Raw genomic sequence first — 17,478 nt, 5'->3', positions numbered from 1 at the left:
AAACTCAAGATGGACTCCAGCATGTGAACTTCCCTGGTGGCTCAGACGGTAAAGCGTCTGTCTACAATGCTGGAGACCCGGGTTCGACTCCTGGGTCAAGAAGATCCCCTGAAGAAGGAAATGGCAATCCACTCCAGTACTACTGCCTGGAAAACCCCATGGAGGGAGGAGCGTGGTATGCTACAGTCCATGGAGTCGCAAAGAGTCAGACACGACTGAGCGACTTCACTCACTCACTCACTCGCATGTGAACTATGCACTGTGCTCTCTCTTCTCCATCTCTTCACTGATATTGACTGTACTGCAATCTGCCAGCTGTAAGTTCCAAGACAGGATAGGGGCTCTGTGCTCAGCAAGAAGTAGGAAGCCATGTAAGGCTTGCTGTTAACCTGAACTCTATTCCACCACTCCTGCAGGAAATGCAAATCAATTTAACAAGCATTTCCTGGTTCACCACTTTGCTCACACATCCAAGGAGGACATAGAAGTGAAGGGGCCATGCTACCTGCCCTCAAGGAGTTTACTTTTTAGTGGGAAAGCAAACACTTAGCTAATTTATTCCACAACACATCAGTGCTCTAACAAAGGCAGACCCAGAGTGGATTCTGACAGCACAGAAGCCAGAACAGACAGCTGTTGCCATCAAATTCACAAACGAGAGCTAAACCAAGGGCCCTTGAAACAGCTGGCTCTCTTGCACACAACTACGGTAGGCAGATGTATAAGAGTGATCACATGTAATCATAACAACATTATGAGGTGGGTTCTCTTACTCCCCCCCTTCATTTTACAGAACAGGAGACTGAGAAGGAGAGGACAACGTAACAATTGTCAAAGGTCACACAATTCTGTGTTGGAAGCTGGGATCCAAGCTAGGTATATAAATCCAGGTTCTCTGAGAAATATATATGATCCTGGGTTAAAGGAGCAAGGGTCTGATGAGGGGAAATACCCATGTGAAAAGCAATAGGAGAGGGTCAGGGAAGCCTGAGCAAGCCAGCAGAAAGCAAGTGCAAGTCTGACCTCAGTGCAAGCGAGGAGGAGAGATGACTGAGGAGAAGCATCCTAGATGGCTGTACCGTCTAAAGAAAAGTCAGCAAAGCCGCTGAGGAGTCCTTGAGCCAAAGATGGCCAATAAAGAAGTCTTGGGTTTCCCCGAAATTAGGTCTGCCCTGATGTCCCCACTACACTCTTGAGCTATGGGAGGGGGCTGTGGGGCCCATCTACCATGCATGGTCAGAGGAGATGATCATGTTGGAAAAAATGTCTTTTCCCACTCTAACCACATAAAAGATAGAGTGAGGTCATTTCCAGAAAAACATAAATAGAAAGGGGGCTGGGCAGACCAACACTGTGCCCAGACTATTACACCTATCTCTTTGCTGAAGAGGCAGTTACTCTACCAAGAGCATACATCTCTTGTCCTTCGGTTTTATAAGTCACATCCCAGAGCACTGAGTTGACCCCATGACACTCACTCTACTTGGCTCCCAGAGATGAAAGACTGACCTCGCTCTCCTGGAATTTGGACTTGTAATCCCCCAAAATAATGCGATATCAAAGTTGATATTGAGACATTTAAATCATCATCCAATATTTCACATTTCTCCAGGCTAAGCCAGCAAAATAGCCAGGGCACATCCCTTTCAACAAGTTGACATCTGGGCCATCTCTTCAATCATCCATTGCCTTTTTTTTTTTTTTTTTTCCTATTTTGCCCTTTTTAGGAGAAAGTCAATGCTGAGTTAGAACTTTAGGCTGTACAATAGGCTATTAACATTCCATGATGGGCAGTATTTTCCCAGCATTTTTTATAGGGTTCCAGGCTTTTCTTAGAGTTTATGTCATACAATACTTAACTTGTTTGTAGTGGGTGGAGATGGAAACATAGTCTATTGAAAACATCACTGCTTCCTCCCTAAAATTTAAAGGGGCTATTATCATCCTTTTAGATTCTGCCTCTCAGGCAATGTCTCACAAAGATAGGCGGGGAGAAAATAAGGGCTTATCATATTCACAGGGTTAGCGTTTGCTAAATGAATATTGTGCTATTAGACCTCCATTAATAGCATACAAATGGAACTCAGCTCATACTGGGATAAGGGAGGGTACCCACTTCCCTAGTTTAGAGTCTTGCCTTACCCTCTAAACCAGCATCTGCCACCATCTGGGATCATGGGCACCTCATGACATTATCAGTTACTGTTATTGGAAAGAAACTTGGGTTTTGCAACACCAGATACTGGTCTACCTCTTTGGTAGGCACCGTGGTTGAGTATCTGTCTGGTGAGCTCCAGGATCAGAAGCGACTAATACAAATCCCAAACACGGTTACATCTTCACTGTAAGAAATCAGGCACGTTGTTTTTTATTCATATTTCATGAAGGTAAAATGGGTAAGACACTAGTACCCATCTCTGAGAGAACTATGAGAATTAAATAAGAAAATGTCTACAATTAGCACTTATAAGACAGTGACCAGCACATACACATGTTCAACTGGTAGAATTGTTATTCTTTTATGAAAATAATAGGTGGTTTTAGTTCTAGGTCTATCAGTTTGTTCCTATGTGACCTCAAGCAAGTCACTAAGTCTTCAGGAGCTTTAGATTGTGAATGATATCAATGCAAACAACGTCATCTCCTGAGGTTGTTGGGAGGATTCACGGAGATTACTGTATAAACTGTAAAATGTATGCAAATTTTAATCAAGATGACTATTATTGCCATTGTCGTCAGCTCTCAGGGAGCTTAAAAAGTTTGTGGACAGTTTTCCATTGGAAAACTAAGAGCTAGGATCGCCAAGAGAAAATGGGGGAATGTGAATGATCCCTTCATGGCATTTTCTAGCTTCCTATATATCTGTGTATGACATACACTGTATTACTGTATAATAATGTATATCACAAATGAACCCCTATCAAGCCTATTCCCTCATGAGTCAGTTAACCCTTCCTTCAGAGGGTATGTTTCCTCAGCCAACCCCAGTGAGCTTGAGGACCAACTTATTTTTTTTTGTAAATAATCTTACCTTCTCTGGTGTCAATAGGAAACAGTATTTACTCACTACTGTTTTTCTTTCAAAAATCTGTCTAGTTGCATACTAGACACAGTTTTAGCTGGTTTGTTTGTCTTGGACAGGCTGTTGAAGTGAAAAGTTTTTGCTTGGCTGAATGTGGGACAGTTTCATAACCCCTTCAAGAAGTGCACTGAAGGAGGGTGCCAGCTCCGACGGCTGCTTCTAGCATGCCTCCACTTGCCACCCACTGTCAAGTGTGGCCCGCGTCATTAAATTAAAACAATGAGCAAAGCAACAGATGCAACTGAGACTAAATCCCTGAGTGCTTTTGTTTTGTCACTGTCATTGTCTGCAACAAAGAAGTCACATGTGAGAGCCTGGGGAGAGAGCCAAATGCAGACCAGACGACATCCCAGCTGGTTCTGAATGGCCTCCATCATACGCCTGTGTGCATGGGGACCATGCTACTTGGAGCGGTGTCAGCTTTATCAAGTGAGCTTCTGCCCAGGACTTTGCTGTGATGCCGAGACAGACCCCGAAGAAACAGTCCAGAAGATCCCTCCACTCAGACTTCACACCTTACACTTCTGCTTTGAGAGAAAAGAAAGAATCTCTGAATCGGGGAAAGGGATAAGATCTATATGGTTGGCCAAACTAACCTCAATCCTTTTTGCTACAGCAATCATGAATGTGAAGAGAGAGGTATAGAAGATACCTGAACTTTTTCATCTGGAAACCTGTGATTAATTTGGCTTGAGAAGAAGACTGGAGATTAAATACCTCATGTGCTTTCTTTTTACTTGTGACCGTTTCATTCTGGAATATTTCCTTAGAATGGGCTTTATTCAGATTCTTTAAAATCCTTTTTCTAAGCTGTCATACCTTGTAAACAAAAAAGAGGTTAAAACCCAAATTAGGGTATTTTTAGTCCTGTTAATTAATTCGGTTATTAGTTTGATAGAGCAATAGTGTCCTTAATAATAGTGATTATGGGGGTTTGATGAGCCATATACCATCAGCAGGGTCTATTGAGAACTGAACAGAAATATTTCAAGGAGTTTGGGACAATAGTATGTCTACTCTGTAGCTGCATGTCTTTCTTCCATTTTCCAGAGAACTCCTTTAAGGAAGCAGAATAAGGTGTAAGGTTAGAAATAAAAACTTTACTGGTAGCTTAAGAGCAGATGCTTTGTAGAGCAACAAGTGCATGTGAGGTAAACCTGGTAAAAGCTGTATGATATTAGAGGGGAAAGTGCCAGGATTGTAAACAGAGAGCATCTCAAGCTCTCCTACATGAATGCCCGTTTTCTTCCCACAAAGAGTTTTTTTTCAGTGGCCACTGAGCTAGATATTTTAATAAACATTTTTACACAATGATGTCATCCTCCTTCTATTCAGGAGGTATAAGACATTTTCACCATCAACGTACAAAGTACTAATTTGCTTTTATAAAGGACTTGTTGATCACTCTGATGTTCCAGGTAGAGCTGAAAATATGTGTAAGAAAAATGATCAAATCCCTATGGGTCTGAGTCAATAGGTATCATTTCCAGTGATTAGTAGTTGACTCTGCCCCACTTTCTCACCCTCTCCAGTTCTCAGGTCTGAGTGATCTCCAAAGTCCCTCACAATGATCTTTAAATGTCTTACAATGATTGGGAGAGTGATCATTTCCTTAGCCAGAAGGAAGGATTTGGAGATTCCAGTGCTTCTGATGAGAACCCTTGGTTTTGGTCTGGATGGAAAATGTTCCTGGGAAAAAGGAATCCTTAAACCTCATTCTGCACCAATAATTATCCATTACATCCTTCTCTAAGGGCCTCCTGACTAGAAGGAAAATCAAGAGAAGCAGCACCTGATGTTTATGCATGTAAATGTCATTTCCTTCTGGATTTTATTTTACAGCTTATTTGTCTAAATAAATGTTGCTATTTAAGTATGTTCAAGGGTAAATTAATAATTATGGAAGAAGTATAATGACTTGATCCTGCACATTATCAGAGGGTTCATTATATTCATTCAACAGGTACTTATTGAGCACCTGAAATGTTTTGGGCACTGCTGTAGATTTGGTGTAACAGTGAGCAGAGACATGTCCCTATTATCATGGGTTTCTATTCTAAGCAAAACTCAGTATTCCTTGGATAACAGAATTGGTTGTTGACAGGTGAATGGTAGCACCAAAACAAGGAACCCAGAATGTTTAATCCAAGAATAGTTCCTTTCCAATAAAGATTGAATAATAATAATAATAGCAAATAACGATAATACTTATGTAGTGTTCATGGTGTTCCAGGCCTGTTACAAGTGATTTTATGTTCTAATTTTTTAATCCTTAGTCCTAAAAGGTAGAAACCATTATTATCCCAGTTTATGGAGGAAATTGAGACACAGGAGATTTTCACTTACACAAGTTCACATAGCTAGAAAATAGAAGAACCAGGATTTGAGCACAGCTCGGAATGTCTGTGATTTTGTAGATTCCAAATCAGCTACAAAGCTTCCCAATCTTCTACTTCAAAACCTCTGCCTCTCTCCAGAGGAGAAAAAGAAAAAAATGAAAAGTTAATCTCCTTTTTACAGAAACTAAAACAGAACCAAAAGCAATAAAACAATGGAGGATGATCCCAGGATGTGATTGTTTTTCTCACTAGAAAAAGATGTTCCAAGCCAGAAGACTGGATTTTAAAGGATTCCCTTCCTATCAAGGAACCTGTGATAGTGGCAGATGAATAAACACATATTTTTGTATGATTACAAAGCAATTTGTGGTCCCCGTGCCATCAAGGGTAAATATTAGTAGCTTTAGTGAGGTTTGTCTAAATTAAAAACCCAAGGCCATCCACTTGTTTATGTCTTTCTCAGAAAACCCTGGCCCAAGTTGTCTATTAAACTGACTGGTGAGACATAAGGTATGAAGGTTGAGATCCAGTGTTAGAAATAGATAGGTTGGACACATAAACATTCATCAAATTAATGTCATTTTTCTCCCTTATTTTTAGGAAGTACATTTGAAGAACACAAGTAGAGGGAGTGCAGGAAACAAGAACTACAGAATGTAGGAAGACCTTCCTAAAGAGTGAAGAATGACATGCCACCGGCAGGATCCTTCGCTCTGCACGAGTTACCTGTTCAACACCAGAAGACCTACCAAAAATAAGTTTGATAACATTTCAAAAGATGGGCATTTCCCCCAATGAAATAAGTAAACATTCCAACATTGTCTTTAGGAGTGATTGTTCAAAGCTTTGCACCTTGCAAAAATGACCCTGGAGTTGGTAGATTGCTGTTGATCCTTTATCAATAATGTTCTATAGAGAAAATATATATATAGATCTTAGTCCCTGCCTCTCAAGAGCCACAAATGCATGGGTGTTGTATAGATCCAGTTGCACTAAATTTATCTCTGAATCTTGGCTGCTAGTGACATTCATTCAGCAGGCTTGTCTAAGTGGTTTATAAATTTTTTTATTTGCACTTCTTTCTACGCAACACAGGCTATTTGTTTTACAGTGTCTGATAATCTTGTTCCTCTATCCCGCTCCCTTCTCCATCACCTTTATATTTGCTGAATTTGGCCTCCTAAACAGCAGCAGCAAGCAGTTAAGTAGCACACCAGTTTTTAACCCACAAGATTCCATCTGTGGCATGTGTACCAAATATAAGTTGGATGCATTTATTTTAGACACAAAGCTTTATTTCTTCTACATCTTGCTAAAAGATGCATGTAGTTACAACTTTGAGGCCAATCATTTTAGGTGTATGTTTTAAGCATAGAAAGTCTCAAACTCTGAATGGTTCCTTCAAGAGATGAGTTAGTGTGTGACCTGATCAGTACTTCTCTCTTTTTATTTCTTCCATATAGAGCACTATGTAAATTTAGCATATCAATAATACAGGATATATCAAACAGTATGTAAAACTCTGTTTTTTAGTACAATGGTGCTATTTTGTAGTTTGTTATATGAAAGAGTCTGGCCAAAGCAGTAAAAGGTGAAAGCAAAACTAAAGAGGAAGCCTGGAGCCAAAGGTGACACAGAGGGGAAGGGTACTCAAAACTCAAACATTTGGGAAAGAAAAGCTCCCCAATTATGCCTTCCAAGAAAAATAAGACACAAAGTCCTCTGATAACAAATTTGATTGGCGAGTCCAGAGAGGAGTAGAAAAAGCAGAAGGCTAGGAATTTAATAATCCTGGTTTCTTATTCTCGCTGAAGAAACAAACATCTGACGACTCTGCCACGGACTCACCACTGTGTGACCTTGGGCAAGTCACTTCACCTCTCTGTGCCTCAGTTTCCTCATCTGCAAAATGGGGGCAATATGTAATCTACCTACCTCACAGGGGTGGTATGAGGATTAAAAAGATAAAGCTCCAGATTTTTATCCTGAGTTGTTATGAGGGCATCAAGATCAGAGCCCTTGAGTTGCTAGGATGCAAAGAATTCTATAAACAACCCATTCACAGTATAGCTACAAAATTGATAAGCTGAATGCCCTCGACATGCCAGTTCTTGTCAGTGAGGCCATCCAACTAACTATCTGTTAAAAGCTAACAGTTCAATCTCTTTTAAAACACTATTCAAAATAACTTAGAAACATTTGAATCTACAATTTGATTTTGAATTCTGCATTTAGATTTATAAAGTGAAAACAGAGAAAGGAAAGAAGGAGGAAAAAAGGTTTCTACAAGTGAAAGGATGGTTACTCCTTTTGTTAGCACATACTGACTCTTCCAGGCATTTACTAATAATCGAATAATTTGTTGTTGTTTAGTCACTCAATCAGTCCTACACTTTTGCGACCCCATGGACCATAGTCCACCAAGCTTCTCTGTCCATGGGATTTCCCAGGCAAGAATACTGGAGTGGGTTGCCACTACCTCCTCCAAGGGATCTTCCCAGCCCAGGGATTGAACCCACATCTTCTGCTTGGCAGGCAGATTCTTTACCACAGAGCCACCTGGGAAACCCAATCTAATAATACTTATTTTAATATCATAAATGAGAATATTCATTTTGAAAGCCACAGTTATTTCCTCTCTTTAAGACCAAGATTTCAAATGCTGAAATAATAACTAATAAAAAGTCACAAATTTACTTTCCTGAATGTATTTTGTTTTTATCCTTGGAAGTAAATCCATAAACATATATTTTTAAATTTTTTGACAAAAATATGCTTAACTAGAGTTGCAAATTGAGAGACAAAAGTTTCTTTCACAGATAGAAATTTTCTAGCTCATAACTCATGTCTGCTTAGAAGAGTGGCTTTTAGTCCTCTGTGGATGTATCTTATCCATTCAATTAAAAATTGGTATCAAGAAAACCCAATGATAAGAACGAGTCCACGCTGACCTAGAAAAATATTTCCTGTCTATATATCAAGGTTTTCTCATCGAAACAACAAATCATTCATCATTCATATCTTTTTATCTGCCTTAGAATTTTTTGGTAAAAAGCAACCAGACTTGATTATTTCATGTAAATTATATCCTTTTATTCTTGGAGAGTGTACATGCAAAACAAAAATAGCCTCCTTAGTTTCCATCCCACTGGCTCACCTCAAGGTTCAGAGGCCAGAGAACAACAGATTTCTTATATCTCCAAACTTATGCAAAAAGAGGCCTCTTTAATGGATGTCCCTTTCAGCCAACTGGTATTTTAACCTCAGTCCATAGTGTTATTTGAATTCAGCACCTCCATCATGCTGAGCTATGTTCTGATCACTGTGGACAATGTAAAAGAAACCGTAGGTGGTTTTGCTCTTCATCTGTTTTCTAGACATATGGGTTCTGTGGATTGAGATAATGGATCCATTTTCCCAAAATGGCACTTCTGATTTTTATTTCTTATTCCTAGTGTATACCTTTTAAAATTACTGACTACCAATAACATGTTACATGAAACCTTCTACAGACTTAATGTTTCCAGACATAGGTGAATATATTGATTCTTAAGAGTGTCTATGACTTGTTTGATTCACTAATAATTCTATTCATAAACAAAAATATCCCAGTGAGGAAAGCTTAAATATAGAAAGCCGTATTACTTTTCTTATTTTTTTCTAACACATAGTCCTATTCAACTGTATCATAAATCAGCTAATTAAAAATTAGTTAATTATGCTAACCCACTATCTTATTTTCAAATTGTTTAAAACTAGAAGTCAAATTGCTGTCAACTCCAAAAGCCAGCTAATCACTGTATAGTACAGCAGAATGACCCAGTATTGACAGAAGGAAGCACATAATATCTTACAACTCAATTCATAAGCTTTACCTTAGAATTTTAAGATGAGGCAATATCAAGATATTTACAAAAGAACTATAAATACGTGTAAGAGTGAGCTTTCAATTTATGGATTGGTTTCCAGTTTAATTGACAACACTGAATACCTAGGTCAAATGTCCATTCCCAGTTCCTCAAATAGTATAATTGTATTATTAGAACATTTTAAAATGAGGAAGACCCACTAAAAAAGTGAAAGCATCTTTCCATCAGAATCCACTCTTCTAGAGATAAGGAAAAACTCTCCCAATACTCACCCTACACACACACACACACACACACACACACACACACACACACACACACACAGACACTCATCCTAAGAGTCCAGTGGAATATTGAGAAGAAATCACTTCCTTGAAAAATCTTTGAGAGGAAAAAAAAAAAGCCTGGTATCCCTTGAGAATCCTTCCCCTCCTTGGAATGTCAATGTTTGTGTAGATGAAACCATCTCATGCACTGTGGCTTCAGGGTTTCTGTTACTAGTTTATGCACTTGGGAGAATGCTTTAAAATGGAAGATGTAGCACATTTTGCTTTCCCATTTATTGTTTGGCCGGCTATGCCAATGTGGTGCTAATGTTTCTTTAAGAAAGTACTTGACTAAAAAAAAAGAAAAAAAGAAAAAAAAGAAAGCATAGACATATTTTTTTAAAGTATGAAAACAACAATTCTATAGCTAGATGGCATAAGAAAATAGCATTAGGTCTAGTCACCACCACCTTTCGACTTTTTATCACTTGCAAGTAGTGTACTGTTCACCAAATTGTGAGTTTGGGGGTGCAAAGGCAGAAGATGAAAATTGTTTTAAGTTAGAAGGCTCCATTGTTTTGTTGGCTCTCAAACTCAACAAAATTAGCAATATATTATCCAATCTGAACACTTTAATTCAGGAGCATGGAGTATAAAAGGGAAAGAAAAAAGAAAAAAAAAAAAGACCTTATAGGCAAATGGCAGAATTTAAAAGATGATTGAGTTACTCGTTGCTTTGTGTGTGTGTGTGTGTGTGTGTGTGTGTGTATGTGCTTTGCTCTAAAACATACTCAGCAAGTGGAGAAAATAAAAACAAAGAGAAAAAGACATAGATTCACCTGCTAAAAATAGCTTCTGCCACATCCCCCTTGAGTAGTTCTTTGGCGTCAACTGGTTTAATAGAAGATATTCTCCCTTCACCTAAACATCTCAAAGAGCAGTAGCTCTCATAAAAGCAATCACTGATCTCATTGGGAAGTGTTGGAAAGTATTTCCTTCTGAGATGGGGGTTATCTACTGATAAGGACAGAGAAAAATTTATGAGAAATCGTTGAAAGAGATGGCTAACAATCTGTGAAGATTTTTTTGTTTTTGTTTTTTACTTTATACAGTCTTTATGAATATCTTAATGTTCAAATATGACTTGTTTTTTTCTTCTTTTTTTATATTGGAATAAGGGATGATAAGTTAAACCCACATAGACTAACTCTTTAAAGCTATAGGCTAGATAGAAATGTATGTTTGACTTGTTGAAGCTATAATCAGACTATTTAAAAATGTGTTTGCTATTTTTAATCTTAAAAGATTGTACTAATTTATTAGAGACAGATCCTATTTGGCTCTCTTCATTAGAAAGAGCATTTCCCTTCAAATCACCTGGGCTTTCCCATTGATGTTTTCAAAAGAATCATCTGATTTATGCATCATTATGGCATCATTTATTTTAAAATTTTAAAATAAAATAAGTGTGATTCTTCATGCCCCTCTCCTGCAATGCTCATAAAGTCCAAAATCTGAAAGGGGCAAAAAACAAGAGAAAATTTTGTTGGTTCTTTGTTTTGGGTTTGTTTGTTTGTTTTTGATGCTAGTGTTTAATCCTATAGTACATATTCGCTTATTGCTATGTTAATATTTTAAAAGACTTTTCTGTTAGGTATTAGAAATTGATACATAGATATCTTTTTTGTGTGATTTCTATTTAAAAAAAAGGAGATGAGATGACTGTCTGAGCTTTAAGTGCGTGTGGTACAGGATAAAGATACAAATTTAAACAATCAAATCCTATCTGGAGCAATACTTTTTGTAGAGAACCTCTCATAGATGAGACAGAGGCCCAGGGAAGTTTTGAAACTCTTTTTTTCCTCTTAGTCCTTATTCATTTAGTATCTGTCTCAAAATTTTGTAGAGGGCTGACCAAACTGAAACCCTGAAATGAAAGGGACCTCTTTTAAAACATACATTTCACCTGTTTTCTTAATTTATGAAGCCACATTGATCTTAAACATGGTCCCCGTTTCTCCCCATTCTTCAACTGTCATTGATAAGGTCTTTCAAGAAAAAACCACTTAAAAAGAGAACACAAAAGTTTGAATGTCACTGCCCAATTGAAATGTAAATTAAGATATAGTTTTTCCTGTTTAACCCCTGCTAAATCTCACCTGTCGCCTTCAAATGGCCTTCACTCTCCTTAGGATATGCTTTTTTTTTTAATTGCCCAGGCCTAAATGCACTGATGTAAAAGTAGGAGAAATGAAAGAAGAACTCAAAAATCCCTTCCAAACCACCCACTGGCCCCACTCACTTACCCATAGCAAAATCACTACTGTTAATCCCTTAATCTGATTTTTTTGGATATTTATCTTGTACCTGCTGCTAAACACACTGCAGGAGGGACTCTGAAACCTCAAGCCACCTACTCACATCTCTTATCTGTGTCTGTGTATTATTAAAATGTCTATTCAAATATCAAAAACTTTCAAACATCATGCAGCTTGTATTCAGTTTATACAAAGGCCCCAAGTACTATGTCAGACCTCTTTTTGCTGAAAGAGCTAATGAAGTTGAAACCTGGGATTACTTCATGTGTTTTGCTTCATTTGTTTTTATCACATTTATAGGCCAAGTGTGATAAGTAAACTTAGAGACACTGAATTAATCTTCCCTGCTACTCTGAAACCAGAAAATAATGATTGGTCATTCATTATATCTGTCTTAATTCAAAACATATTTTTTATTAAAATAACTCTGTATTTGAAATTATTATTCAATTCATTTATGGCAGAGGAATATCAATCCTAATGACTTCTAAAAATGTAACTAACTGAATCATTATCTGACATTTACTGTTTAATAAGCATATTTTGAAAATGTATGGCTAGAGCGTCATAATAAAATGATATATCTTTCTTTAGTAATTACATTAAAATTAATCATGTTTGATTAATTAGTTCTTTTGGACAATGTTGGTGTAATGTGTCATTCCTTAATAATTATATTGTAATGTAGCATTTTTATTAAGATCATTGCAGCAAATAAAACATGAAAACTTACCAAGAAAATAAAACTAATCATACACCAGAATGGAGAGATCTTACAAAATTTACAGGTTATTTTTAAAAATAAATATTTCAAAGAACTTGTACAAACTATATAAGAGATGTATAAATTGTATGATAGATGCATTAACAATAAAGCAGTTTTAAGTAAGCCATCCCACTCACTGTAATCCAACAGTGAGTTATAACTCATGACACAAAGCATTTAGGAAAAACTTTTCTATCACGCAGGGCACATAATATACAAGCAGCACTTAATACACTCCCATATGGAGAGATGTTATAAGAATGTGATCTCTCAACACTGAATTTTTGTTTCAATAAATCTCATTCTTTACTGAATAGACACTGTGAATATCAAACTCACAGTAGCATTTGTGGAAGCACCAGGTGGAAATTAGTATTGATAATTTCCCTCTTGTTGTTTGAAAGCATCTCATGCTGTTTCCCTTTACTTAAACCCTCTGTGAATTACTGGGAAATTTACCTAAATGTAAAAAAGGCTCACAAGTTTTACACTTGATTTTAAGGAACTAATAATATTACTAAAGGTTCCTGTATCATTTTCCCACCTGGGGCTCACCATTACACCCAATTTCACTCACTCAGAGTCTCCATGGTTCTTCCTAGGACCAACGTGAGGACTAAACTTGCTCATTCTGCTTGTGCTCAGCACCATGCCTCCTGTGACCATAAGCTTCTAAGTGCGTTGTGTACAGCATGTGACAAGCGTGTGGCTAATCTGGGTACAGCCTTTTCATTAGAAGTTTTGTGGGTGGTGAAGTAAGAGGACAGAAAGATGCCAAACATAACTGTCATCTTAGTAAGTTCCCTTCCTCTCTTCTGCAAACTCTCCCAGAAATTACTTCCTATCCAACCCTTCATCTTCTCCCCTTGAAAGAATTTGCAAGAAAATTCTGCTACAGTTCTCCACCACAGCTTTGCCCATAGTGGGAACTGGGGCAGGCCAGCTCACCTTTTATCATTGCATATGCCCAAAAGTTGTTTCTTTCCTAAACAAAAGAGCAATTCTGTCCCCAAAGAATTGTCTTCTTTCAAGATCATCAAGGTCAAATTATAGTCTCTTTTTAAAAATTATATTTTCCTTCCTATAAGATCTGTGTGAGTGATAAATTATCACCACCCCAACAATTGTTATTATTTGCTGAGCACTAACTATGGATCAGTCACTACACTGAGTGGTTCACCTATATTTTATCATTAGTCTTTATAAAAACCCTATGAGTTTGGCACTATTATGAGCCCTATTATACACATGAGGAAATGGAAGTTCAAAGACATTATTTAACTTGCTGAAGGTCAGAGACAGGCAGAGCAGCCTGGAAGCTGGATTTGAAGACATCAAAACATGTGCTTTTACTTCATCATTCATGCCCCAATCCAGATGCAAAGACAATTCTATACACTGATACATTCTTGTTCATATTTGGCTGTACAAGGCAGAAATAGAGCTAATTGGACGTCTGAGGGGTAAACTATTTTTGAATATGAACTTAAGATAAATCAGCATTTCTGCTCAATAATCAATATATCTAACTGGGCCTTTAACCTTACCTACGGCCATTCCTCTACAGTCCACATCCCAGTGTCGTTTTGTGATAGCCCTTCCCATCATGCATGTAATACCCAAGGGAATATCAGTCTCAGCCAGGAAAGGTATGTCTTGAGCCCTTACATAGTTCAGAAATAAACTGTTTCTAAAAAAGTAAAACTAGAAACTGATCACAAAGAATCTTGCCAAGAGCTCTGGCAACAATACACCTATTGTTCTCGTGACATTTTGTCAGTCAGTGAGGTCTCAAGAAATAGGGTTGAAGCAAGGCTTCCACAGACAAAAATATGGGCTCCCGGAGTTCATGTTCCTAGTTTCTATATCCCTGTCCTTCTAAAAGGCCTTAGTTATCCCACTCTAGGGATTCCCAGTGGGTATAGTTCTTGCCCTAATGGCATTTGGGAAATGTGCAGGGACATTTGGAGTTGTCAATCAAAATGATTAAGGGGTATTATGGATATTTCTTGGGCAGAAGTTAGAGCTCCAGACACTTCAGGCAGATGATAAACCTATTTATAATTACCTAAGCATGATTTTAACATAAATTGAATTTTCCAGGAATGCTACCATTGTAAACTAAGTGGAAGGTGGTAACTTATTTCATTTGGAACTTTATCAGGCATTGTCCACTGTTTCAGAAAAAGCATCATTGATGGCAATGCTAACTGTGCTATTTGAATCTCTTCATTCTCTCCCTGTATCAGTCCTCTTACAGCTGTCATGTTCATAATTTTCCACATGGGGTGAATATCTGACTAGTTCACTATGTTTTCTAATAGAGTTGAGCTTTAGCATTTCTATTCTGCAATGCAAGTTATTTTGCTACAAACTGTTTTCATTCTACTTTATATTACAGTTCAGGCTTCACTTTTATTTTTGTTGAACTTGTGTATGTATTATCTGTGAATTTCACTTGGGGATATTAAAGAGTATATCATAAAATGTTTGCTATAAAAAGGGGAGCTTTGGGTATGATAGGGCTGAATACAACAATTATGATCCTACCTGAGTCATGATGACAGATGGATGGCAGAGCCTTTGCCCTCTTCCCAGTGAGGCATTTAAAGTGTAGAGCTGAGCTGAAATCTTGTATCTCCCTCACCTGTTTATGGATAGAGATAAACCTCTTTGGGATCCAATAAAGGATAATGGTTATGGTTAATACAACATCTGTTTTCTAAATGTTCTTTCCTTCACCCTGTGATGGGATGAGATGATTTGGAAAAGAATAAAGCAATCAGTGAAAACAGAAACATATGTAAATTGGATTTGAGACAATAGCAGCAATACATCAGAAGTAAAATTTGACCTTGGATTTCAAGCAAGGTCGGAAATGTGGCCTAGAAGGGAGGTTTCTCTTTATAATGGTTACTACCAGGCAAGTTAAGAGCGAGTAACTGTCCTATGACTTTCTAACCCTACTGCATTTATTGAAGTCAGTGGCTCCCACTAGTCCTCAAACTCCTCCACTTGAGGGAACACTGGGGAGAGGCTCTCCAAATGGAAATTTGGGGGATTCATAGTCTGTATCACAGCAACTTCTCTACACAAGTGCTGTGGCTGAATCCTCCATTCCACCCTACAAACAGAACTCAAGTGTAAGTGTCTAAAGGATGTGAGACAAACAGATGGAGAAAGTGCCCCCCTAGAGTGGGAAGGAGACAGCAGTAAGAGAGGCAGAAAGCATACTCAGGATTGTACTCTCACACCTTATTTGGCCCAGATCTTCTAATTCAGCCACTCTTCTAGAATCTAAAATATTCAGATAAGGTTACTCCAGGACCAATATTCTCTCCCTATTTTTTTTTTTTTTCTGTCTCTCTCTCCTTTAAAGATCTTTTGGAAATGGAAACATCTCCATTCCTTTCCTGAAGTGAAAGTGAAAGTGCTAGTTGCTGAGTCAGGTCTGTCTGACTCTTTGCGACCCCTTGGATGGTAGCCCGCCAGGCTCCTCTGTCCGTGGAATTCTCCAGGCAAGAATACTGAAGTGGGTAACCATTTCCTTCTCCAGAGAATCTTCCCGACCCAGAGACTGAACTTGGGTCTCTTGCAGGCAGATTCTTTACCATCTGAGCCATTCTCTTAGTTAATATTGAAAACGCTCTTCTGGTGTCTCTAGTCTTCACTGCAGTAGTAAGAGATACAGTGAAATAATTTACTATATATTTATGCTAGAATGTACTGGATGTTCATCTATTTACTCTCATATCTATTTCCCAACGTTCTGTTTATCTGCTCTGTTTCACAAAGAGCTATATTTTCTAGCTCCTGTTTCTCTGATTTCCAGGTAGGTTTGGCTGACAAGGAGGCACTAACAGCAATAGAGATCAGGAAGAAGGAATAAGCCGGGGTGTTTCCTCCTTTTTTTCTCTGCTTCAAATAGCATCTTCAGCAGTAGTTGCAGGCTCTGCCTCCCACTTAGAACAGCACACTGTTACCCAGGTGGACCTAGATCCATCCACATGGCTTTTCTCAGGTGGGATCATGACTTCCTCTCTGTGTCTCCCCAGTTCTAGAGATGGTAGTGACTTCCTGATGTTGCTGATCTCTGGATTGACTCCCATCTCTTATTTGACTACTTATTTCTCCCATCACCTGTATTAAATATCCTCTGATTAAAATACTTAGAATCATTTCTGCTCCCCTCTCTGGACCTTAACTAATCAGTTCAGTTCAGTTCAGTTCATTCACTCAGTCATGTCTGACTCTTTGCAACCCCATGAACCATAGCATGCCAGGCCTCCCTGTCCATCACAAACTCCCAGAATTCACCCAAACCCATGTTCATTGAGTTGGTGATGCCATCCAGCCATCTCATCCTCTGTCATCCACTTCTCCTCCTGCCCTCAATCTTTCCCAGCATCAGGATCTTTTCCAGTGAGTCACTTCTTCACATCAGGTGGCCAAAGTATTGGAGTTTCAGCTTCAAAATCAGTCCTACCAATGAATGCCCAGGACTGATCTCCTTTAGGATGGACTGGTTGGATCTCCTTGCAGTCCAAGGGACTCTCAAGAGTCTTCTCCAACACCACAGTTCAAAAGCATCAATTCTTTGGTGCTCAGCTTTCTTTATAGTCCAACTTTCACATCCATACAAGACCACTGGAAAAACCATATCCTTGACTAGATGGACCTTCGTAAACACAGTAATGTCTCTGCTTTTTAATGTGCTGTCTAGGTTGGTCATAACTTTCCTTCCAAGAAGTAAGCGTCTTTTAATTTCATGGCTGCAATCACCATCTGCAGTGATTTTGGAGCCCAGAAAAATAGTCTCTCACTGTTTCCATTGTCTT

At 38.3% G+C, this 17,478-nt stretch overlaps 1 protein-coding gene across 4 annotated transcripts in view; it reads left to right on the top strand.

Moving 5' to 3' along the window:
• IGF1 (insulin like growth factor 1) overlaps positions 1-12,517 on the top strand; it is an 80,190-nt gene extending 67,673 nt beyond the window's left edge. For 3 of the 4 annotated variants that reach the window (XM_005680537.3, XM_005680539.3, XM_005680538.3), the window contains exon 4: positions 6,022-12,517. In XM_005680537.3, the coding sequence (XP_005680594.1) occupies positions 6,022-6,081 (60 nt within the window). In that variant the 3' untranslated portion in view covers positions 6,082-12,517. The remainder of the gene's footprint in view (positions 1-6,021) is intronic. The other variant, NM_001285697.1, reaches the window with a different exon arrangement.

This window comes from Capra hircus, chromosome 5 (genome assembly GCF_001704415.2).
Source record: "Capra hircus breed San Clemente chromosome 5, ASM170441v1, whole genome shotgun sequence".
Classification (NCBI taxonomy): Eukaryota; Metazoa; Chordata; class Mammalia; order Artiodactyla; family Bovidae; genus Capra; species Capra hircus.
This window is presented reverse-complemented; position numbering and strand designations above follow the sequence as displayed.